Source organism: Eucyclogobius newberryi, unplaced genomic scaffold, assembly GCF_026437365.1.
Source record: "Eucyclogobius newberryi isolate DKJ021-1_F unplaced genomic scaffold, fEucNew1.0.hap1 SCAF_4, whole genome shotgun sequence".
Taxonomy (NCBI): domain Eukaryota; kingdom Metazoa; phylum Chordata; class Actinopteri; order Gobiiformes; family Gobiidae; genus Eucyclogobius; species Eucyclogobius newberryi.
In genome coordinates, this window is record NW_027316056.1 from 31,362,408 (window position 1) to 31,387,647 (window position 25,240).

General features: G+C 44.6%; 1 protein-coding gene across 6 annotated transcripts in view; it reads right to left on the bottom strand.

Moving 5' to 3' along the window:
• Positions 1 to 1,487: 1,487 nt before the first annotated feature.
• The window catches only part of lrba (LPS-responsive vesicle trafficking, beach and anchor containing), a 282,434-nt gene continuing 258,681 nt past the window's right edge, over positions 1,488 to 25,240 (bottom strand). For 4 of the 6 annotated variants that reach the window (XM_072463061.1, XM_072463065.1, XM_072463063.1 and 1 more), the window contains 5 exons: positions 23,203 to 23,366; positions 13,098 to 13,199; positions 11,157 to 11,353; positions 3,215 to 3,366; positions 1,488 to 1,854 (listed from right to left, as the gene is read on the bottom strand). In XM_072463061.1, the coding sequence (XP_072319162.1) occupies positions 1,764 to 1,854; positions 3,215 to 3,366; positions 11,157 to 11,353; positions 13,098 to 13,199; positions 23,203 to 23,366 (706 nt within the window). In that variant the 3' untranslated portion in view covers positions 1,488 to 1,763. Of the gene's footprint in view, positions 1,855 to 3,214; positions 3,367 to 11,156; positions 11,354 to 13,097; positions 13,200 to 23,202; positions 23,371 to 25,240 lie in introns of all 6 variants that reach the window. The other 2 variants (XM_072463066.1, XM_072463062.1) reach the window with 2 other exon arrangements.

Here is a 25,240-nt window from a genome sequence, read left to right on the forward strand (position 1 = left end):
GGAGGCTGCGCTTTAAATACTACACACGTAAACGGCTATTTTGTTAATACACTACTACTGTTACTACTACTGTTACTACTACTGTTACTACTACTACTACTACTACTACTACTGAATGTGGAGGATAATGTGCCTGGCTCACAGCTTGACGACGCCTTCACTGGAAAAGACCACTGCAATGATTACATTTTTCTTTATTCAAATATTACTGTATTTCCCAGTTACTTTCCCCGTCTCTTCTGAAAACCGTTGAAAAGACTTGTTGCGACGAGACCCCGGAGCCCCAGCTAGTATCTGAACTGCAGTACTGTATATTGTGTGTTTTATAAGCTTTGTCATAACAAGAGGATGTACAGTAGTTGGACTGGAATTGGGGAATTGTTTGCAGGAATGAATGGCTTTCATTGTTGGTTTTGGAAAAATGTAAATGCAATAAAAAGTACATTTCAATTGTGGATGGATTTGTTTGGAACCAATGCACAGGGTTGACCACAAGAGGGCGACAGGCGTCCACTAGATATAGACTGTCCCTGCAAAAAAATAAAAATAAATCTAGAATAGTACATAAAAATATCTATATATACTTTGTAAAAATTGTGTAGAAAATACAAAACATGCATATAGAAACAGTAAGAATGTAGTGGCCCAATGTAAAAAATACCTTAAAATAATTGTAATACACGCATGGGACCACAAGAGGGCGACAAGCATCCAATAGATATAAAGATTTTTCTGGCTAAAAAAATAAAGAAATCTAGAATAGTTCATCAAAAGAAATATACATTTAAGAAAAATACAGTAAAACGTAGTGTAAAATATTGTAAAAAAAACCTAAACAAAAATGTATGTATATATTTATAAATAGTAAGAATTTATTTGCCCAATGTAAAAGAATGTTAAAATAATTGTAACAGAAACCACAAGAGGGAGCTATGCATGTAAAGAAAATTAAAAAAATAATAATAAATGACTGGGACGTTCAAGTTCAAGTTATAAAATCCTTTTTAATTTCAGAACACACAACTTAACAGTCAAAATGATTGCAAAAAATAATAATAATCAGACGTCCCTTTTGTCTCCCCCAAACGATTCACACAAAACGGAATGTCTTCAGATAAACTCAAAGATGGTTTTAGCACTGCATTTCACTCGCTCGCAATGGAGAAATGGTAGAGCCCTTTCTGTCACTGCACAGGTCGTTTCGTGGTTGCTACGGAAACACGACGGCTTGGATAACATGACGTGTTGCGTTTGAACGTGATTAAACCGGGATTATGTTGTTGTTATGTAGGTTGCGTTTCAGTCACGAGTTGTCAGCGTCTTTTTAAATAAAGCTCTGCACCTTTTGAAGTGTCAATGAGCCACGCACAAACAAAACACACAGATAAAACAGAAATGTGTCGTTAAATATGAACACGGGTAGTTAGATATAGAAGTGTGTATATTCTCTCTTAAATTCAATTATTATTTATTCTCAAGACAAAACGTCCCATAAAGCATTCAAACACACGCGGAAAACAATTGGAATTTCATAGAACTAGTGCCCCTTGGAGGAAAATAGATTCTTACAGCTAAAAATAGATTTCGTTTTGAAGCGTACAGTAACACAACCCCCCCGACCCGGAGATCGATACGAAACTCTATCGTCTGAGCTACAAAATAGAGCGATTCCCTTTTTAAAAAATAGTTGATTTTCTTCTACAGCAGGACAGATTTTCTCACGGAGCAAAGATACATTCGGGTGCGCGGCGCGGCGGGACGGCTCAGTACCGGGTCTGGTACTCGTGGTGCCAGCGGTTGAAGTCGTTGTAGAAGAGGACGATGCTGCCGGACGCCATGCCGGTGATGATGCACCTGAGGGGGCGGGGACACACGGGAAACATCAAAGGACATCGTTATGCAAATTAAAGCTGATTTTTACTCTCTTCATATGTAAATAACAGAACTAACATCATAAATAACCACCGCAATGAGGTTACCCGCCCTTTTCACGAACAACAGTGAAGCTAACAGCAATTAGCAACTAACTAACGCCATTTAGCAACTAGCTAACGGCACTTCGCGGAGAAAAAAAATGGCGACGTGTTGGTGGCATGTTGGTGGCGTGTTGGTGGCGTGTTGGCGGCATGTTGGCGGGGTGTTGGCGGGGTGTTGGCGCCGTGTTGGCGGGGTGTTAGCGGCGTGTTGGCGGGGTGTTAGCGGCGTGTTGGCGGGGTGTTGGCGGGGTGTTGGCGGGGTGTTGGCGGGGTGTTGGCGGGGTGTTGGCGGCGTGTTGGCGGGGTGTTGGCGGGGTGTTGGCGGGGTGTTGGCGGGGTGTTGGCGGCGTGTTGGCGGGGTGTTGGCGGGGTGTTGGCGGGGTGTTGGCGGGGTGTTGGCGGCGTGTTAGCGCCGTGTTGGCGGGGTGTTAGCGGCGTGTTGGCGGGGTATTAGCGGCGTGTTGGCAGGGTGTTAGCGGCGTGTTGGCGGGGTGTTGGTGGCGTGTTGGTGGCATGTTGGCGGGGTGTTAGCGGCGTGTTAGCGGCGTGTTGGCGCCGTGTTGGCGGCATGTTGGCGGCGTGTTGGTGGCGTGTTGGCGGGGTGTTAGCGGCGTGTTGGCGCCGTGTTGGTGGCGTGTTGGTGGCGTGTTGGTGGCGTGTTGGCGGCGTGTTGGCGGGGTGTTGGCGGGGTGTTGGCGGGGTGTTGGCGGGGTGTTGGCGGCGTGTTGGCGGCGTGTTAGCGCCGTGTTGGCGGGGTGTTGGCGGCGTGTTGGCGGGGTGTTGGCGGGGTGTTGGCGGGGTGTTGGCGGCGTGTTGGCGGGGTGTTGGCGGCGTGTTGGCGGGGTATTAGCGGCGTGTTAGCGCCGTGTTGGCGGGGTGTTGGCGGCGTGTTGGCGGGGTGTTGGCGGGGTGTTGGCGGCGTGTTGGCGGCGTGTTGGCGGGGTGTTGGCGGCGTGTTGGCGGCGTGTTGGCGGCGTGTTGGCGGCGTGTTGGCGGGGTATTGGCGGCGTGTTAGCGGCGTGTTGGCGGGGTGTTAGCGGCGTGTTGGCGGGGTGTTGGCGGGGTGTTGGCGGGGTGTTGGCGGGGTGTTGGCGGCGTGTTGGCGGGGTGTTGGCGGGGTGTTGGTGGCATGTTGGCGGGGTGTTGGCGGGGTGTTAGCGGCGTGTTGGCAGGGTGTTAGCGGCGTGTTGGCAGGGTGTTAGCGGCGTGTTGGCGGCGTGCTGGAGGCGTGGCTTTACCTCTGGTCGTGGGACATGGCCATAGAGCGGATGCCGGCGTCACAGGCGGGGTACGTGAACAGCTGCTGCAGGTTGTGGAGCTGCCACACAGACACCACTCCTCCATCTCCTCCGGTCAGCAGGTACTGACCATCACGACTCATCTGCATCGCCTGGACAACAAGAAAATCACATTTAATGACCGCTCATCACAAGCCACGCCCTCCTCGTGTCACCAGTTTGTGCTCAAAGCCCCAGTGCGGAACTTTTTAGCCAAAAAGAGCATGTTTAAATCATTTTGGTTGTTTTTATTGCACTGAAAAAAGGAGACAAACGTGTTCTGCATCTCCACAAACCCGACTCTTACTTTACCTGTTTCCGCTTGTTTCCATGGAAATGCTGTTCCTGACTACAATATTTCACAGTGGGATAAAACACATCTCTCTCTAATGAAAATGTTCAGAACAGTGTTTTCTATTTCCATATGTGCCGCCTCCAGAAAGTTACATAGTGTTGCTTTAAGTCAAGGCATAAAGCACAGGAACTTATCGTTGTGGGGAAAACTATCATATTAGTGTCTAATTATCAATTTAACTATTTTAATACAAAAGAAAAGGATTGATACAAAGATTAAAAACACTTTTACAATAGAATGTTATTTCACACCATTTTCAATATTATTTTGTATAAAACCAGCATCAGGAAAGGTCCAAATGTATCTTATTTGTGTGATTTCTCCCATCAAAGCCAAATGATCTAGATTAAATATTAGTTTCAGTATCGATTAGCACCTTTTCATTTATTTACCAGCCTTAAAGCTATAAAGTTTAAACTCACAAACGGCTAACGGATAACAGTGTAAATCTGTGTTGCTTACACTCACATCAGTGCTCCTTATGATTAATGACACATTATTATATATTATACATTATGATATATTCAGGGGACTTTGGTTCAACACAAAGGCAGAGAACAGAATGTAGATATATATTTTGGCCACATTGAGACGTCGCAAAAGCAAGAGATTTCCAAAAATATGTCCAGTATTTCTTCAGCGCTCAGTGATTCATTCTCGTGTCCACAGAGAACTTCCTGTACGGGGCCCGTAAAGGAGACGGTCCCGCTGTGCAGAGGATGTACTCGTCTGCCTCTGACTGTCCCGGCCCCCAGGGGGCGACACACGCACACAAATTACACTCTGAGAGCTGAAATATGAGCGCACTGCAGCATCCATCAGAGCGAGGAGGGACTGCCCTGGTCCTAATGTAAGGATGTGCACATCTCAAGGGCGTCGCCCGCAGTGACTCAGCAAAGTCTCTGCGTGTTTCTCAACATGCGGGACGGGGACGCTAGAAAAGTTTGAGACTTTCTGTTTTGTTTGATATTAGCCAGTTTCACAAGGAGGTTATTTAAATGAAGGAGATGTTTGTTAAAAAGAGGGGGAAATTTAAAATGTAGTAAAAAGCCAAAACAATATAATTACAAAAACAAATGTTCAAGAATAGATTTTATCAACAGAAGTTCTGCACTGACAGTCGGCAGCACAACAGTCGGCAGCACAACAGTCGGCAGCACAACAGTCGGCAGCACAACAGTCGGCAGCACAACAGTCGGCAGCACAACTCATCTGTTTATTTACTTTGCTTTTGTTTCATTCAAATAAACTTGATTCTTTTATACTATTGTTACTTTATAAGGTAAAATGGAAACTAAGTAGCTTCTCCACTGTTGCTCTGACTCTGCAGTTTAGCCATCTGTTTATTAAGGAGAGGGGGAGATAAAGGACACTACAAACGCAGCAATGAATTTACACAAAACACAGACTCACAAACTTATTTAAGGAGACAAAGGTATTATTCAGTTCAACAGTGTGTGATCTATAAAGTGTCAGTGATAAATGTGAGCTGCAGTGCTCCTGTCGGGGCGGGGCTGGCAGGAAACAATGGACCCTGGACTTTTTGGTCTGGACTTGCCGCCTGCTCTAAGGGACGAATGCACCGCAGGGCCGACACAGCCAAGGCAGGGGCCGATAGGGGCCGATAGGGGCGGATGGGGGGCCGATAGGGGCGGATGGGGGGCCGATAGGGGCGGATGGGGGGCCGATAGGGGCGGATGGGGGGCCGATAGGGGCGGATGGGGGCCGATAGGGGCGGATGGGGGCCGATAGGGGCGGATGGGGGCCGATAGGGCCGGATGGGGGTCGGATGGGGGCCGGATGGGGGCCGATGGGGCTCCTGTTCTTCATCTGTTTTGTCCTGCTATTTACTTGATTTTTTAACTTGATTTGAGTGTTTCAGATGTCAGGTACAAACTAAACATTTAGCAGAGTGTAGACCTTTATGTTTGTTATTTTAGTTGTGTTTTGAGCTGTTACAGGAGAATATCATTACTCACCATTCACCTGTATAACTCCTATTGAAGGAGCAAACTGCATGACACAAAAGTAAGATAAATGATCTTTATGAGAAAAGCATTGTCAGAGTTTATAGTCGATGTTCAGCAGAGCCCATGTGGACGGACTCAAACAAGTGAACAAATCCCCTTCTGGTCCTCGTTAAAAGAGGTTAACAACGGCGTCAGATCAGCGTCCAACATGGCGGCCGAGCGAGCGTGAGCCCGGCGTGTTGTGATGTGTGTGCTGGAGGTCCGCATCATTCACAGAGGCGGGCCCCCGGGGGTCGCCGACGGGAGCACGGAAAACCGGCTCGTTCCACTTGAGGAAAAACTAAATCGCCAAATGACCTCAAACTTTCCACGTAGAAGTGAATAAAGCGGTTTGACAGCGGACGCGCCGGCGTTTAGCGCTGGACCAGTTTGACAGAAGTCTCAACATGTTTCCATGACAACAATAATCGTTTGGCGATCTGACGGAAATGTGCTGGTTATGGATCAAAACTGCATTATCATCTCAGATCCTTCATTGTGAGATAAGAACAGACGTTTATTCAATTGTTATTGTTGTAGCAGTTTGAGCTGGACTAAATGTGGCTTATCTTTACATTACAATATTATTTCTAATTTCATATTGCCCATCTCTACTTGCACTTCCTACCAAGTTTGGCTTATTTATTTTATTATTATTATTATTTAATTCATTTAATTTGATTCATTGTATCACTTTTATTGTATTTATTGTATGTACTTGTTTATTTATTAAATTATTGTTAATACATTTTCAAATTTTTTTGGTAATAATATTGAAAAACAACCAATTACAAAATATTATGTTGTGTTTGTCTATTTGAAAATGGAATAAAGTTGAATTAAATTCCAAATTAACGTCATCACCATCTTACTTAACTTTATACTTACTTTATAAGTATAAAGTATAATCCACAATCAGACATTAGCAGCACATGTGTTTGGATGAAGTTTGAACCGACTACCCTCTGGTTTCTGGTTGGCAGGTGAACTAGGCGTGGCCCGTCTGAATTTAATATAAATATCACAGCTTTTATATAATAAAGCCCATCGCAAGCCTTGAAATAATTATTTTTACGTCCCTGTCAACATGACAGGTGCCAATCGTTTGGTACCTGTCATGGCTAATTCTGAATCGGTCACAAGTGTTTTATTGATGTGTTGATTTGGTTTCATGCTGTCGCTGCAACATTAAAGACACAGTGGACACGGTGGTCTTTCCTCGTCTCCACCTCAGTCACAGTGAAGACAAGTGCTACATAAGCTTCCTCATATTTCCTTGTTTTATTAGCTTTTGGTTGACTTTTGTTTGTTTCGTTATTAGGGATGTCACAATATTAATTTTAGTCACAATTATCATGAGGAGAAATATCACGATTTTACGATTATTCACAATTATCAGAAAAAAGTAAGGAAACATTTATATATATATGTATATATATATATATATATATATATATTAAACAATTTACTTCCCTACTCTTTAATACAGCGTATTCATTTAAAAATTAAATGGATTAAATAATATAAAAGTATGCTTATTGGCCCCTCATTGTAGCTCTTTTAAGCATTATATCATTTATTAGTGAGATGATCTCCATGGTAACGCTCTGGGAAGGGGCTTGAAACTTTCCTTTGGCTCACGCCAACAACAAAAAGATTTGTGCAGAATAAAAAAGCATTTACAGGTAAGATTACGCTCTGGAACTACCTGTCTCCTCTTCTCTCTTTCTCTCCCTCTGGGCCGCTCTGGTGGAGCGTCCAAAGCGTCTGACGCTCAAACGCTCCCGACGTGTTGCCCCACTATTTGAGAAAGACTGCTCTAGCCAGTCACGGGCACAAAACTTAGTGAGATCATCATCAATCCATTTCTTGACAGTGATCTCTTGAGTGTTCTTGCAGCCGCTGGTTTTGGTTTGTGTTTGACAGCGGCAGCGTGGTGTATATCTGCCATGATTTTCTCAGCGCGCACATGCGCTCCGCTGCTTCCGCCACTGTACAACTACAACAATAATCGTGAACTGTAGTGTAGCACGCCTGAGTTTGTGCATAGGAATCGCTTTGGGTATGTTCACCGCGCTGTTTTTGCCAATTCAAAATATATTACGGCGAAAAATTAGCGTCAGAGCCTTGATTTTGGAGTCGGTCAAAACTGATTTTTGCTTCGGTCATTGACCGTGTCCGACCCGTTATTTTGAGGCTTGCCAACGTGTATCAGTATGAAGTAGTATCTGTATGAAGTTTACACTGAGCGTTATAAGTGAAATACCACTGCAGTACTTAGCGCGTACAGTCTTAGTTCTTGACCCGGTCTCTCTCAGCGGGGGGGTCTCTCTCTCAGGGGGGGTCTCTCTCTCAGCGGGGGTCTCTCTCTCTCTCTTTACTGCACATGGCCGCTCCAGCAGGTAAAGCAGCCAGCGCACCGACATTATAAATCACCGCTGCTGCAAACGCACACAGAATACGCACACAGAATACGCCCCCCCCCCCCTCAACGCTGCAGGAGCCAAGATGGCCGACCGGATTCCAGTGTCTCCAGAACGACTGCAGCAGAAACACCTTTAATGTCCGTATTTCCAACTTTCCCCCCCTTTCTCCGAGCTGCCAGACCGGGGGAAAAGGTCCGAGTTTGAATTTACGGCGCTGTTAATCCTACTGGCTACATGCGCCGACTGTGGCTGAGTTATACCAGCGCTTAGTATCTAATCTGTTCAGTATGGCCCGCGTCACCTGATGCCGCTTTTAGCTCGGGATACTTACTGTTAGCTTGTCATCTCGCCAAGCTCGTAAATCCACCGGCTGCGCGCCCCCCGAAAAAAAAAAAAAAGCAGCTTCTTGGCGTCCCGGGCCGAGATTCCGAAACAAGACGGGGCAGAAGCAGTAAATAATGTCCAGGGGCGACGAGGCGGAGCAAGGGGATGTGAGGATTCTGGTTTTTTTGGGGTTATACGGTGCAACATGCAAAGTTTGTAGAGATTTTCGCGGAGATTTTCACGCTTGGCCTCTTATTTATCTCCATGGAGACAAGCAGGTGACGCCATTGGATCAATTTACAGGTGTGGAACACTTTTCTCTAAATTTAGGATTAAACTATAATGAATGTAGATTGTTATTTTACATTTTGCCCGCTTTAAATCGCAGTATTGATGTAAAAACTGCACAGTGAAAGAAACAAATCCATTAGCTGACATTTGACTGAATTTGAGGTGTTCTTGAACCCTGCCTGTGTGACCCGGAGTTCGAATTCAAAAGAATAATTGCAAGTAAATACAGAGCAGTGGGCGGAGATAAGGGGTAGGTGAAAACAGACATTAGGTAAGCATTGGTACCTCGAATGCGGGACAATACAGGGTTACACAAACGCACAGGAATCAGAACACAAGATTGTAAAAGTATATTTTTTGTAATATGTCCCCTTTAACATCTCTCCACCAGAAAAGTTACATAGTGCACCTTTAATGGTCCACCCTTAAATTAGAGAAAAAACATTTGATCTAATTTGCTACACGATTATCAATTACACCAATGTCGCAGTCGTATTTTGCGCATGTTTTGGGCCACGTTCACTGATGCTAAGCTAACGTAGCCACAGCCGCCGCGGGGCAAAGCGAGCGCCTGCCCTTCATTCAAAAAGACGGCTGAAGGGAATTTTTTTGCGCCGCCGCCAATGAAACTACATTTTCTGCTTGTAAAACCCGACCGACGTCCTCGACATCTGATTCATTCGGACACATTTTTATAGCTTGCAGATGCTAATTAGCTCGCGGTCCAAAACGCAGACCCGACGCGGCTGCTGTTTGTATCCACTCGTAAACTTCCCTAAACAACACTTTCCACTCTTTGCGCTTTCCCCGACGACGACGTGTGCGACTCGTAAGCGCCGGCAGGTTGGAGTTTAGACTCGCCTTTTCTCCCCCAAAACCTGCGCTAATCCAAACCAGGCGCTGTTTTGTCTGTCAGCGCCGCCGTACATTTCCCAGGGCCGGGGCAGGAAACGCCGGGTCAGGCCGACCAAAGGCAGTAGCACTATCCTGTGTCGCCGTGGTCACCGGGGAGGAAGACGGGGAAATGGGAGTGTGTCGTCCAGCGCCCAGGGGTGGTTAATGGGCCGGGTGTACGGGAGTGACCGAGCGGCCTGGAATGTTCCCCCGGTAACGTAAGGAGAGACGACCAAAGGATCAAAAGGAGATCTATGGACCGCTCTGGGGGGAGGGAGGAGAGAGGAGGGAGGGAGGAGAGAGGAAGAAGGGAGGGAGGGAGGGAGGGAGGAAGGAGGGAGAGAGGAGGGAGGCGAGAGGAAGGAGGGAGGGAGAGAGGGAGGGAGGAGAGAGGGAGGGAGGAGAGAGGGAGGGAGGAGGAGGAGGGGAGGGAGGAAGGGAGGGAGGAAGGGAGGGATGAGAGAGGGAGGGAGGGAGGAAAAAGGAGGGTGGGAGGAGGGTAATCAGAGCGCCTGTGCACCACACTCTCCCGGGACTCCATCAAACCAACACAGAAAACATCCAGACAGGGCGGGGCTCATGCACCTTGGAAACGTATCGAGCGAAGGTTCAAAGGACTTGACATGAGTGACCTTTGACCTTCCCTCACACAAACTCTTGATTCACATAAACATGAGGTGAGAACTTTGTGTAAAAACGTATAAAACATCTACTTGTACTTCTTATAGGTCTTTACTCATGCAAAGACTGATGCGGATCAAATAAATGAATGAATGAACAAATACATAAATAAATGATTAAATAAATAAATGAACAAAATAATATATAAATAAATGAATAAATAAACAAATATATTAATTAATGAATAAATTCATTAATTAACAAAGGACGCGGTGAAGGACGGGGTGAAGGACGGGGTGAAGGACGGGGTGAAGAACGGGGTGAAGGACGCGGTGAAGGACGGGGGGAAGGACGGGGTGAAGAACGGGGTGAAGGACGCGGTGAAGGACGGGGTGAAGGACGGGGTGAAGGACGCGGTGAAGGACGGGGTGAAGGACGGGGTGAAGGACGGGGTGAAGGACGGGGTGAAGGACGCGGTGAAGGACGGGGTGAAGGACGGGGTGAAGGACGCGGTGAAGGACGGGGTGAAGGACGCGGTGAAGGACGCGGTGAAGGACGGGGTGAAGGACGCGGTGAAGGACGCGGTGAAGGACGGGGTGAAGGACGGGGTGAAGGACGGGGTGAAGGACGCGGTGAAGGACGGGGTGAAGGACGGGGTGAAGGACGCGGTGAAGGACGCGGTCAAGGACGGGGTGAAGGACGCGGTGAAGGACGCGGTGAAGGACGCGGTGAAGGACGAGGTGAAGGACGGGGTGAAGGACGCGGTGAAGGACGCGGTGAAGGACGCGGTGAAGGACGCGGTGAAGGACGGGGTGAAGGACGGGGTGAAGGACGGGGTGAAGGACGCGGTGAAGGACAGGGTGAAGGACGCGGTGAAGGACGGGGTGAAGGACGGGGTGTGAGTGGTTAAGATTGGGACTTTGTGCCTGTGATTAACTCCACAGGTGCAGGAGCCTGGAGGGGTCAGAGGTCACGGCCAGTACCTTGACGCTGTCGTCCACCTCCATGTGGCCCTGCAGTTTGCCGTTGACGCTGAACACGCAGAAGTGGCCCCTGTCGTAGTACACCACACAGTGTCCCTCAGAGGACGACTGCACCAGCCGGGGCCGCACACACGACTCAGGGGCCTCCAGGGTCCTCAGCAGGTCCCCGTTCATGGAGTGGATCAGACAGGGGCCCTCTGTACGCAATAAAGACAACACAACACAGACAACACGACACAGACAACACAACAGACAACACGACACAGACAACACAACAGACAACACAACAGACAACACGACACAGACAACACAACAGACAACACAACAGACAACACGACACAGACAACACGACACAGACAACACGACACAGACAACACAACAGACAACACGACACAGACAACACAACAGACAACACAACAGACAACACAACAGACAACACAACAGACAACACAACAGACAACACAACAGACAACACAACAGACAACACGACACAGACAACACAACAGACAACACAACAGACAACACGACACAGACAACACGACACAGACAACACGACACAGACAACACGACACAGACAACACGACACAGACAACACGACACAGACAACAAAACAGACAACACGACACAGACAACACAACACAGACAACACAACAGACAACACAACAGACAACACAACAGACAACACAACAGACAACACAACAGACAACACAACAGACAACACGACACAGACAACACGACACAGACAACACGACACAGACAACACGACACAGACAACACAACACAGACAACACAACAGACAACACAACACAGACAACACAACACAACACGTCACAGACAACACAGACAACACAACGCAACACAGACAACGCAACACAAACACAACGCAGACAACACAACACAGACAACACAACACAACACAGACAACACAACACAACACAACGCAGACAACACAACACAGACAACACAACACAGACAACACAACACAACACAGACAACACAACACAGACAACACAACACAACACAACACAGACAACACAACGCAGACAACACAACACAGACAACACAACACAGACAACACAACACAACACAGACAACACAACACAACACAGACAACACAACACAACACAGACAACACAACACAACACAGACAACACAACGCAGACAACACGTCACAGACAACACAACACAGACAACACAACACAGACAACACAACACAGACAACACAGACAACACAACACAGTGATTATTAGACGTTTTACACAAAAGGGTTGAAATACTTGAATGAATTGTAGTTAAAAAGTCATTTGAATTATGACATAAAACATTGTGAATACAGTTTGAAGCTAAACCTGTGCATGCAATATTTAATAAGAGAAGCAAACACCCGACAGAACAAATGTAATGTCAATTAAACTAAATATAAACATATATTTTACTCTCCACTACACTTAATCTGAGAAATGTGTTTGTTCCTTCAGTGTCCATTTTAATGCCACTAAACATAGACTTAAGTTGAATACGTCCAAAAAAAACAGACTCTACACCGGACCTGGGCATTTGTGGCCCCAGGGGCAAGATGTGGCCCTCGGCATGTTTTAATCCGGCCCCTAGAAAGATTTTAGTTTGTGTCTGTAACATTTGTCTGCACTTGTGTCCTTAATAAAGATGACATGAAATGAATTAAATAATAGATTCATTAGCCTATATTTGACAGAAAAGTGATATTTTATTTGATATTACATTTTTTCATCTATTTTTTCACACCAATGATCACGGGCCGGCCCTCCGCTACTTGCCTGGATTCAAATATGGCCCTCGGAGGAAAATAATTGCTCACCCCAGCTCTACACTGTGTTTACTTTTGTTTTTTTTGTGTTAAATGTAACGCTGTGATGACGTAATGCTGTGATGACGTAATGCTGTGATGACGTAATGCTGGACCTTTGCAGCCGCTGATGACCAGGCCCAGCTCGGCGCACACGCTGGCACAGGTGACCTCACAGTCGTGTCCCGTCAGGATGGCCCGGGGCATGGTGAACTCTGCTGGAGAACACAAACCACACGTCACCACCACGCGCACTACCGGCCGAGGACACCAGAGGGCAGGAGACACCACAGAACAGCGCTGTGACGGTCAGAACATGGAGCAACAGTGGACGTCTGGTGTAGAGAGCTGCTAGAACAATGTTTAATACAGTTCAGTGCAATCCGGCATTAGTCGAAGAATGATGTCCACGGGAAGAGCGCCGTCTCCGCAGAGCCGGCCCGTACGTCCCTCTCTCTCCTGGCGCGCTCACTTAATCCAGATGTGGCGCTCGACTCAAGAGACGTTCGGTTCGGGTTTCGAGCCGTCACGACACAAACGTAAAGGTCGAATTTATGACAAAGACTGACATGAGAAACGTAAAAGTAATTCAATAATTCTTGTTAAATAAGTCTTTTAGGACGTCACGGAGAATTATTGCTTAAGTAAACTAAAAACACTACTTAGAATGTTCTTAAATTGTATAATATTTGAGTTTATAGTAAAATAATATTACGTTCCTTGTTCTAAACTATGACAAAGTGAGGTTTAATGTCTGTTTAATGTCCTTTTCGCCTAAAAGTCATCAACATTTTCAATATTTGTCCAGTACTTTCCCCATGTGTTCAAGTTCAACGGAATTATTTTATTGTTCAGCAGTAAAAAAGTTTAGTAACTCAAATTAAACTACTGTAAACCACTAGTACTAGTTGTCGACAGTGCACATTTAGTTTATAAAAGCTCATTATACTTTGCCTTGACGTAGTTATTTCCCAGTGACCAGTCGGGGGAAAGTAACGGACAAAAGTAAAAGTAATGCACTCGAGCAACGTTTTAGCAGTCTGTACTTTACTCAAGTCATTTTTATAGTGCATACAATTTACTTTTACTACACGCGAGAGCAGGTATACGTTTACTTTGATACTCAAGCCCCCGCCGGCTTTGTGTAAATACAAATACCGTGTTTTCCGGACTATTAGTCGCACCTTTTTTCATAGTTTTGGCCGGGGTGCAACTTACACTTATATTTATTCTTATATACTTATACTCCACACCGACTTATATGTGATATTATTTGTTATTTTCACATTTGCAACCGCATTTCATACTCCATATGTTTTTTTCTTCTCTGTTATGACATTTTTTGGCTCCGGTGCAACTTATAGTACGGAAAATATGGTATATATTCCATTACAATACACAATATAAAAGAAAAGTTGGGATGTTTATTGGAATTGCTACTTTCGAGCAAACATCAGCACAATAAAAAAAAAAAAAAAAAAATCCCAACATTTAAAGCTTTAAAAGTACTTTGTTTTCAACTATGTATTGATTTCGAGACGGGGACAGTGCATATTATCCACAAACACCAGGCTGTAGCTCAAGTGCTATTCATAAAGTACATTTGTCACTTCTTTCGTTGCACTTAAGTAACAAATCGAGAACTTCTTCAATCACAGGAAAGGCTCAAACACCTCCAACACGAGCGTTTCACTGACAGAACTGCTCGGCAACGCTCTGAACTACGGTCGCTAAGGCTCCACAGTCGAGTTCACGTCCAACGCCGGCCGCAGCGCGAGTAAACAAACGACAGGCACGTTTCCACTCCCTAATGCACTCCGCTTTTATTGAATTCCATGCGGCGGTGCGGCGGGCCCCTAATGAGAGCGCCGGCCGCGTTCTGCTGCTACTGTAAAAAACATTATTAGATTTGGCCCAGAAGACTGTATATGCGCGACCCCCGCGACCCCTCGAGGAGCCCGCCTGTAAAAATGACAAGACGAGCAGCCGAACGAAGCACTTTACGGCCGTGCGAGTCCATAAACGTAGATGCACGTGAAGGCGAGCTAATGTGTTCCAGCGACGACGCAGGAGAACGGAGCTGCACGACGCACGTTTCCAACAGGCGAAATATAATAACGGATGAACTGAATCTAAGGGCGCAAACGATTTATTACATGGCGGGAAATCTGATCTGATGCACAATGATGACTTTGCTGCACGTTCAGATGAAATGTTTTTTGCGTTAGAATGACGTCTCGAAGCTTTCTATTTGTTGTGCGTCAAAGACTGAAATCTGAACGCAGTATTTTGGAGGGAAAATACGCTGAAATAATAATAATTGTCTCGTGAAATTGTTGAGTATGTTGTATGATAAATGTGAGTGTACATTTGTTTTCATTATGTTTACACAGCGCTCAAATGATCTCTCGTATTGTCCATCCATCCATCCATTTCAAAACTTAAAAGGCAAAAAAAACATACGTTAAAAGAAAAAGACTAAACTTATTGTATTGTATTGCACCTATTTATTGCACTTTAACTGCACAAAACTGCTCTATATTAAATGTTTTCTGTGGCAATGACAATAAATTTAATCTTGACTCTAGTTACCGTATTTTCCGGAGTATAAGTCGCACCTTTTTTCATAGTTTTGGCCGAGGTGTGACTTATACTTATATTTATACTTATATACTTATACTCTGGAGCGACTTATATGTGATATTATTTGTTATTTTCACACTTGCAACTGCATTTCATACTCCAGTGAAACTCGTATATGTTTTTTTCTTCTCTATTATGCATTTTTTGGCTGGTGCAACTTATACTCTGGTGTGATTTATAGTCCGGAAAATACGGTAACTGGACGGAAATTAACACCGCAATTCCACTCCATTTCGTAATATGCACTTGGGCCTGAAAACCCCCCCATGGACACAGTGGATGGATCTTTGGATCAGGACATGTGCACAGTGGAACAAATAACCTCAGGAATCCACTTAAAAATAGACAAAAAAAACAATGGACAAAATGGGACAATTATTCAGAACTTAATTTGCTCTAATTCTTCCTCATTTTTATTATTATTCTTTTTTTCTGATGCCACTCCCTTATTTTCTACTCTTACTCCTTCCTTTGCCTTATGTTCTACCTGGTCCAGCTCATTCTTTGTGGGAATTTTGTGTGTTTTCCCCCTTCTTTGTCGTTTTGTTTTTGTTGATTTATCTTCTAATAAAAAAAAAAAATAGCAAAAAAAACACACCAAGAACCACCTGAGTAAAATATTTGGCCTTCACGGGTCCAAACCAGGACTATTGTAGGTCCAAACGAGGTCTTAACCGGGTCAAAACGAGGTCCAAACGAGGTCTTAACCGGGTCTAAACAAGGTCTAAACTGGGTCTAAATAAGGGCTAAACCGGGTTTAAACTAGGTCGAAACGAGGGATAAACTGGGTCTAAACGAGGTCTAAACAAGGGCTAAACCGGGTCTAAACATGCACTGCACAGGCGCTACACTGAAGCTAAACATAAACTAAAAAGAAGACATAAAACAAAGAGTAAATCCGCTCCAGGAGCAGCACGGTTAGAGACTGGTTCTTATCTGTGACGGGGCCCTACCTCCCTGACGTCTCTCTGCATGTACGAGGCTTAACCCCGGCCCGGCCCCGGCCTCAGCGGCACATGTAGAGTAAGATTTAGCGGTGCGGACGCCTGCGTGTTACTAAAGGCTGTGGTTTGACCCGCCGGCGCCCGGATCACAGCGCCGTGTTGTGTCCTGAGCCCGGCCGGATCAATAAAGCTGATATATCGGTGTATCAGTTAACCTCCGGGGCCTTTTCCGCGGGGGCCATTTGGTTCGCATTAGGACACATCTGACTCTGATCCGATACCTGCGCAGGACTCAGGACAAGCACTAAGCAGCTGAAGGCCAACACGGAGTCTGGACACACACACGTACGCGATGGGGGAGGTCACAAAGAGGGGCTTGTGTTAGAAGAACATGTGTGTGCAGGGAAAAGGCAAGCAAAGCGAGAAAATAACAGTTGGAAATAGTTATTGTAGTGATTTTTTCCAATGCACACGAAGCGAAGTGTAAAACGATTGCCATTGGGGTTCCTGACGTTTTTGGTTGTAATTTATTTCATTTTGTGTGTCGTAAAAGCAACACTTTGTGACTAAATCAGATAATAATAATGCACTGTATTTGTCGTCGACCAGGAAGTAAGAGCCAAACACGGCGCTCTGATTGGCTATGCTTGGGACACTTGCAGTACTTCAGGTGTCCAAAAAAATAAACTTTTTCTACCCACTACAGGGCGACAGAGGAATTACACCGAGTCGGTCCAAACCACAGTGTTGTCTCTAAAAAGCCTCACGCTCTAAATTGTTCCATGAGGGATTGCCATGTGCGCCTTGGAAAAAGTCCCAATTTGTAGTTTTTTAATGCAATGATATACATTTTTTTTGAAGTTTTCTGAGCAAATTCCTGAATATAAAAAATCTAGATAAAAACGACCACTGATGGAAAATTCCTACAGCCAGATTTAGACACAGTTGTACTCAGGACTTCGTTCAGCTCCGTCTGTATTTAAGGTTAAGGGACATTTTATTGTTGCCGTAGGGATTTTTGACCCATCCTGGGACACATTTCCTGAGCCCAGCTCGGTCAGGACCACATACACCGGAGGAATCTACCTACAGTGCATGTTTAGGCCAATTGCAACCCTTTGTAAACCCACCCAGGACGCATGCTGCACGGGGAGAGACAGATGATCGAGCTTCAGTCCTGCATCAGACACTGGGCTTGCTCTGAACCCGGACTCCACCCGCTTTACATCCTGGATCACGTCACGTTCGCACAGTTCATGATGATTTAGTCTCGCTCTAGTCCTGATTTTGCTCGAGGCAATTTTTTTGTTGGTTTTTGCATTTCTGAGTACCTCCAGCAGATGGCAGCACTACCTTGTAGATACTTCATCCTCATCTCCTCTCTGCATTCAAAATCCCAGGCCAGCATGCACATGTGTGTGTGTCTATGTGTGTGTCTGTCTCTGTGTGTGTGTGTGTGTGCGCGTGTGTCTGTGTGTGTGTGTGTGTGTGTGTGCGCGTGTGTATGTGTGTCTCTGTGTCTGTCTCTGTGTGTGTGTGTGTGTGTCTCTGTGTCTGTCTCTGTGTGTGTGCGCGTGTGTCTGTGTGTGTGTGTGTGTGTGTGTGTGTGTCTCTGTGTCTGTCTCTGTGTGTGTGTGTGTGTGTGTCTCTGTGTGTGTGCGCGTGTGTCTGTGTGTCTCTGTGTCTGTCTCTCTGTGTGTGTGTGTGTGTGTGTGTGTGCGCGCGTGTGTCTGTGTGTGTGTGTGTGTGTCTCTGTGTGTGTGTGTGTCTCTGTGTGTGTGTGTGTGTGTGTATCTCTGTGTGTGTGTGTGTGTCTCTGTGTCTTTGTTTGTGATTTTATTAGTTTAGAAAATCAGTTGGATTGATAATTTTTAATTTAGTTAATTTTATTGTATTTCTGTAATTTCTTTGTGATTTGAATGCATTTTTCCTGCTGTGTGAAGCACTTTGAATTGCCTTGTGTATGAAATGTGCTCTACAAATAAACTTGCCTTGCCTTGCCTCTGTGTCTCTGTGTGTGTGTGTGTGTGTGTGTGTATCTGTCTGTGTGTGTGTGTGTGTCTATCTCTGTGTGTGTGTCTCTGTATCTGTCTCTGTGTGTGTGTGTGTGTGTCTCTCTGTGTGTGTGTGTGTATATCTGTGTCTGTGTGTGTGTCTATCTCTGTGTGTGTGTGTGTGTCTCTGTGTCTTTCTCTGTGTGTGTGTCTCTGTGTGCGTGTGTCTCTGTGTGCGTGCGTCTCTGTGTGCGTGTGTCTCTGTGTGTCTATGTCTGTCTGTGTGTGTGTCTGTGTGTGTGTGTGTGTGTGTGTGTCTCTGTGTGTGTGTGTGTGTGAGGCGTTGTGTGTCAGCTCCAGGATGTTCACACACGGCATTATGCATGAGAAGAATGTGTGTACACTCGCAGCTGTTCTTAGTCAGGAACTGCGACTCTTGGAAGATGAATAAAGAGAAACCACTGTCCATGTATGACTAAGAGCCTGTATGACTGTGCGCGTGTGTGTGTGTGTGTGTGTGTGCGTGTGTGTTTGCGAGTGTGTGTGAGTCTTTGTGGTCCGGGGCAATGGAGCGTCACATTGTGGTGGATCGTCTGCTCTTCGACATGGCAGACGCTGGCGGGTTCGGGAGGAACACGGGGCCGGAGAAACAAACGTGCACTCGCGCCGTCGTCACGGATCCATCAAAGAAGAGGCGGCGTTTTGGCGAATGTGAAACAAAAGGAGCGCGATGTTGTTTGTGGGTCGCGTAACTGGAATGTAAATACTGTACGTGTGAGCGTTTTGTTCACAGTCAGCGCAAAAACACAAACGGCTTTGCGAGTGCGATGGCTGGTTTAGAGGTTCAGAGAGCAAAAAGAATCGAATATAAAAAAAATAAGTCGACAGATTGGATTCTACAACGGATCTTCTCCTTTTTTTGTTTTTCTGTATAATTGAAATGGTGATGTGGTCACAAAGTTGGCAACACAAACGTAATATGATGCTCAGCTTTTACAGTTAACACATTTATAACGGTTTGTGACCTAAATATTCAGAAAAGTCTGTTCCATTATGTTTCAATACCAGCTCAAATATAGTTGTGTTTTAATCCTGATTCTTTGACATTTTTGTTATATAAAAATGTCACACTATTTTGACAATATGTGTTGTTGTGTTGCTTTTAATGGCCAAATGAAAAGGTGCACTTATCACCACCCACTGTAGTCGTACGTCTTCACAGTATGTGTTTTATGTTATACCGTTAACAAAAAAATTAAAGAGAAAAAGGTTTGACAATATTCAGGATGGTTATTGAATAGGACAATATTCTGTCTTAAGAGCAAATAACTCATGAAAGATTGTGTATTAGTCGACACATTTATTTAAATAATAACGATTTCTGTGTGACTGCGGTGGAAAGGAGCAGACGTGGAGAGAGCGTGCTGAAGATTTGTGAGTTTAATCTGCTGTTTTACGCGTACCGTATTTTCCACACTATAAGGCGCACTGTTAATGGTCTATTTTCAATAATTTTTCATACATCAGACGCACCGGACTATAAGGCGCATTAAGAGAAACAAAACGTGCACCACACAGATCGCTTCGAGGTCAGTAAGCATAACCAGAATAGATCCATATAAGGCGCACTGGATTATAAGGTGCAATTAAATGTGTTTTTTTGAGAAAATTTAAGGCTTTTAAGTGCGCCTTATGATGCGGAAAATACGGTATATATAAATATGTATAAATACTATGAAAATAACATTTTAGTGTTGCGGTTATTGTGAGAAAAAACATCACAATTTAATGATTATTCACGATTATTTAGACTAATTTTATTTAATTGCTGTGGTCTAACATGTCACTGTTGCAACTTTACAAAATTAAACTTTCTGAAAGACGAAATAAAGTAAAAAGTGACAAAAAAACCCCATATAAAACAGTTATTTACATTTGGGTCTATTTTTTGGACGTAAAATTGAACTAAAAAGACTTAATTTTCGCTTTGAAAACTGTCACGGTTATTATTTTTTGGCTCTCGGAGACATTGTGACCTGAATAATCACACTTATTGATTCACCCTTCAACATCCTTAATAAATACACGTTTCTAAGTATTTTTCTGAATAGAGCTGTTTGTGCGTCGTCGTTTGAGTTTCAGTTAGGCTCAGACACATTGAGATACTTATGCCGCGCCTCCAGGAAGTGAGCGTTTGAGCGCCGTGACACATCGCTGAAACGCCGCCGCATCTTATTAACGCAATTGCAATTTGTCGTAAATTCGAGCCCATTTGTAGCGGCTCACTTAGCGGCGCTCGGGCCGGTGCGAGCAGTGGGACGGAGGCGCTGGCGACGCTTTGATCAGGGGGTAACGCCATGTGTTCTGTAACGCCCGGCGGAGACGGGAGGGGCCCGGGCATTTTTCACTTTTATCGAGCGCTCTGACCCCTGACCCCGCGAAACCCCGCCGCTCGACTTTAACGTCTCTAAGTGGCCCTCACTCTCACTGCCATTACGGACACGTCACACACACACAAACACACACAGATTATATACACAGAAGTACAGAAGTGTCAGAGAGAAGATGCCATGACGGTCCAGCCAAATACAATAGATTTACATTTTTATGCAACGATTGTTGTGAGAAAAACATCACAATTTAACGGTTATTTGCAATTATTGAGACCAAAAAACAGTGATTTCTTTCATTTTCTTTCATTCCCGTGGTCTGAAACGTTACTGTTCTGCGTTACATTTCTTTTTTTAGACGCTAGATTGAACTAAAAATACTTAATTTAGCTTCTAAGAATATATGAGAGCAGCTTTATTTAGTTGAATTGTTGTTCAAAAAGGGGTCAAAAAAGTAGGTTCTTTTGTGTAAATTATGCATAAACTTGGGATGGAATGAGTCACTTTCTATTATTTTTTTCATCAGATTTTTCAGCTTTTTCTCCACAAATAGACACAATAGAAATCATAAAAACCTTTAAATATGACCAATATAAAAATATACGAGCACCTTTACGTTGTTGAATTAATGTTTAGAGAGTCAAAAATGTGTTTATTGTGTGTAAATGATGAATAAAATTTTACTGGAGTATGTGTCCCTAGTGTGATGTCACTTCCTGTAATTTTTCCACAGATCTAGTAACCTTTCTCATTGAAATGCCTACTCGATTGGTATAAATACACCAAATAAAGCAAACATTTGAAAACCGTAAAAACCTGTGATAGGCACTTTAATTCATACTATTTATTCTACTTTTTTAATCCCGTCCGGCCCTGTGTGTGTGTGCGTGCAAGTATATGTAAGATAAGATAATCCTTTATTGTCCCATATGGGGAAATTCCATTGATGCAACGCAGGTAGATACAGAGGTAGATACAGAAGAAAAGAACAAATAACTTATAGGAAGTTTGAAAAACACTCTCAGTAGAAGATCTCTTATAAAAATCTCAGGATGTCCGCCGGGATAACGTGTGTGTATGTGTGTGTGCATGTGTGCGTGCAAGTATATGTGTGTGTGCATGTGTGTGTGCAAGTATATGTGTGTGTATGTGTGTGTGCAAGTATGTGTGTATGTGTGTGTGTGTGCATGTGTGCGTGCAAGTATATGTGTGTGTATGTGTGTGTGCAAGTATATGTGTGTGTATGTGTGTGTGCATGTGTGTGTGCAAGTATATGTGTGTGTGCATGTGTGTGTGCAAGTATATGTGTGTGTATGTGTGTGTGCAAGTATGTGTGTATGTGTGTGTGTGCGTGCAAGTATATGTGTGTGTATGTGTGTGTGCATGTGTGTGTGCAAGTATATGTGTGTGTATGTGTGTGTGCATGTGTGTGTGCAAGTATATGTGTGTGTATGTGTGTGTGCAAGTATGTGTGTATGTGTGTGTGTGCATGTGTGTGTGCAAGTATATGTGTGTGTATGTGTGTGTGCAAGTATGTGTGTATGTGTGTGCGAGTGTATGTGTGTGCAAGTATGTGTGTGTGCGAGTGTATGTGTGTATGTGTGTGCAAGTGTGTGTGTGCGTGTGTGTGTGTGTGTGTGCAAGTATGTGTCTGTGCGAGTATGTGTGTGTGCAAGTGTTTGTGTGTGTGCAAGTATGTGTGTATGTGTGTGCGAGTGTATGTGTGTGCAAGTATGTGTGTATGTGTGTGCGAGTGTATGTGTGTGCAAGTGTGTGTGTGCGTGCAAGTATATGAGTGTGCATGTGTGTGTGCGAGTGTGTGTGTATGTGTGTGCGAGTGTATGCGAGTGTATGCGTGTGCAAGTGTGTATGTGCGCACAAGTGTGTATGTGTGTGCAAGTTTATGTGTGCGTGCGAGTGTGTGTGTGTGTGCGTGCGAGTGTGTGTGCGAGTGTATGTGTGTGCGAGTGTATGTGTATGTGTGGGTGCGAGTGTATGTGTGTGTGTGTGTGTGCGTGCGAGTGTGTGTGCGTGAGTGTGTGTGGGTGAGTGTATGTGTGTGTGTGTGTGTATGTGTGTGTGTGTGCGAGTGTATGTGTGTGTGTGCATGTGTATGTGTGTGTGTGCGAGTGTATGTGTGTGTGTGTGCGCGAGTATGTGTGTGTGTGCGCGAGTATGTGTGTGTGTGCGAGTGTATGTGTGTGTGTGCGAGTGTATGTGTGTGCGAGTGTGTGTTATGCATGGACTCACTGGGTGAACTCTCCCCGATGTTGCAGTTCTTGCCGTTCCAGTACCACAGCAGCAGAGTGGCGTCCCGGGACCCCGACAGCACGTAGCAGTCGCCGCCGATGTAGGACTCGGAGCGGGCGAGGCACGTCACCACGTCCCAGTGACCGAACACGATCTGCGTCAGCCTCCCTGCACAGACGCGCCGCAGAGATCGCACTTGAGAATGAGCGTCAGTTGCGTTACCGAGCGAAACACTTGAATCATTTTGTTTGACTGTTGTGACTGACAGATGAACGAATGAGTTGTTGTTGTTTTGAGAGTTTGTTGTTTTTTGCGGAGTGTTACAAGATGAAAGGGGGGTTGTGGTGGGTTTAAGATGGGATTTTTGACACATTCAAGACATCAGGTTTGAAGAAAATACAGGCGCAATGCACAGATGGCTTTGGTTGAGATGATTCTTGAAACGGCGTCTCAGAATGATCTACTGAACATCCAAAAAATGCATAATTTTTGTTTTTTTTTCAGATTGAGAAACTATTTTCCAGGACAACATATATTTTCCCCCAGGACATTTGGCAATCGTTGTCGTTTTCCATGCATTATGCATGTTTAAAATTGTCTTATTATCATTTACCAGGTTTTCCAGGACGTGTGGGAGCCTAGTTTTTGTAATCGTAGTAATAGTTATTGTAGTCATAGTAGTTACGGTCAGTGTTAGCGTCCGTAGCATCGCCGCGACTCACAGCAGTTAGCATTATGCATATTGTCATGTCGGCTGACGCCCTGTCTTAGCTGTTCCTGTCAAGTCCAGCAGTGTAAACACTCGCCGCGGCCCCGCTGATGTGTGCTGGCGTCTCTGTACACATAACGATGCTTAATTGCTGTCAGATCTCCAGACCTCTCTCTCTGGTGCAGTGGACGCTGAGTGACCTCTACACTCAAAACAGTGGTCCGCGTCCAGCAGCACATGACATTTGCGTCCGCGGCATAATGAAGCCGTATCTGTCCCGGGACGTCGGAGTCACGAGCGCAGCTGAAGTGGAGGACAAAGGCAAGGAGAGGGGCCACGGCGAGGGATGGAGATGTCAAACGTGCAAAGTGTTTGACAGCTTTATAAATACAGAGGAGAAATGATGACGGCTGCCGCAATAATGGCTACCATGCAACACGTATTAAACTCACATCACGTCGTCCAAACGGGGAAGTTAATGGGCTTGTGTCAGAGATCGGAGAGTATAGGAACGGAAGGCTTTACAGATTTATCTAAATGTAAATATTAGGGGTGCGGCAATACGATACTGGTATTGAATATCTGCTCCAATCCAGAAAAATGTGCAGGATTAGGAATCTGCTCCAAAATATCGGTTCAGCTGATTATATCTGTATTATTTATATTTATGTCTATTATATATTTATAGGTATTTATTTTTTATTTATTTGATCATTATTGACTTATATTTATCATTATTTATTTTACATTATTATTATCTGTGACATCACGGCCCCGAATGTCTCATAATGCTTGAACTTTTATCACACAGAGCTGTTCTTTATTCAGTTGAAGGAGAAATACGCGTTTTACTGTCACACATATTTTATATTTCTGTTTCCAGTCCAAATAAATGCTATGTTTTAAGTCTCTGCAGAGCAATCGGCCGGTATCGGGTATTGAAATCGTTATCGTCTACAAAAAGGTTGGTTCGGCTGATCAAGAGTATAGTATTCATTTGTACCGCTATGTTTACAGTTAAATGTCAGCCTTCGTGTTTTTTAGAGTCTTTGTTCCTTTGCCAGGCTATTCAAACCACTCTTCACTAAACAACAAACTAATATATATGTAATATCACAGGTATAAAAGGGGTAAAAGCCAGAATAATAAGGCCAAGGAAGAAAGAAAGTCATACAATATTAGGTATTCACTTACAAGGGGGTCTGCGAAGGAGTAAATACAAATGTACTGATGTCTACGCACCGGTTTATCACATTTATACATCTAATTATGCTAAACATTTCACTTAAACTTCTATCTATGGAACAAAACAATTCATTTATAATTACG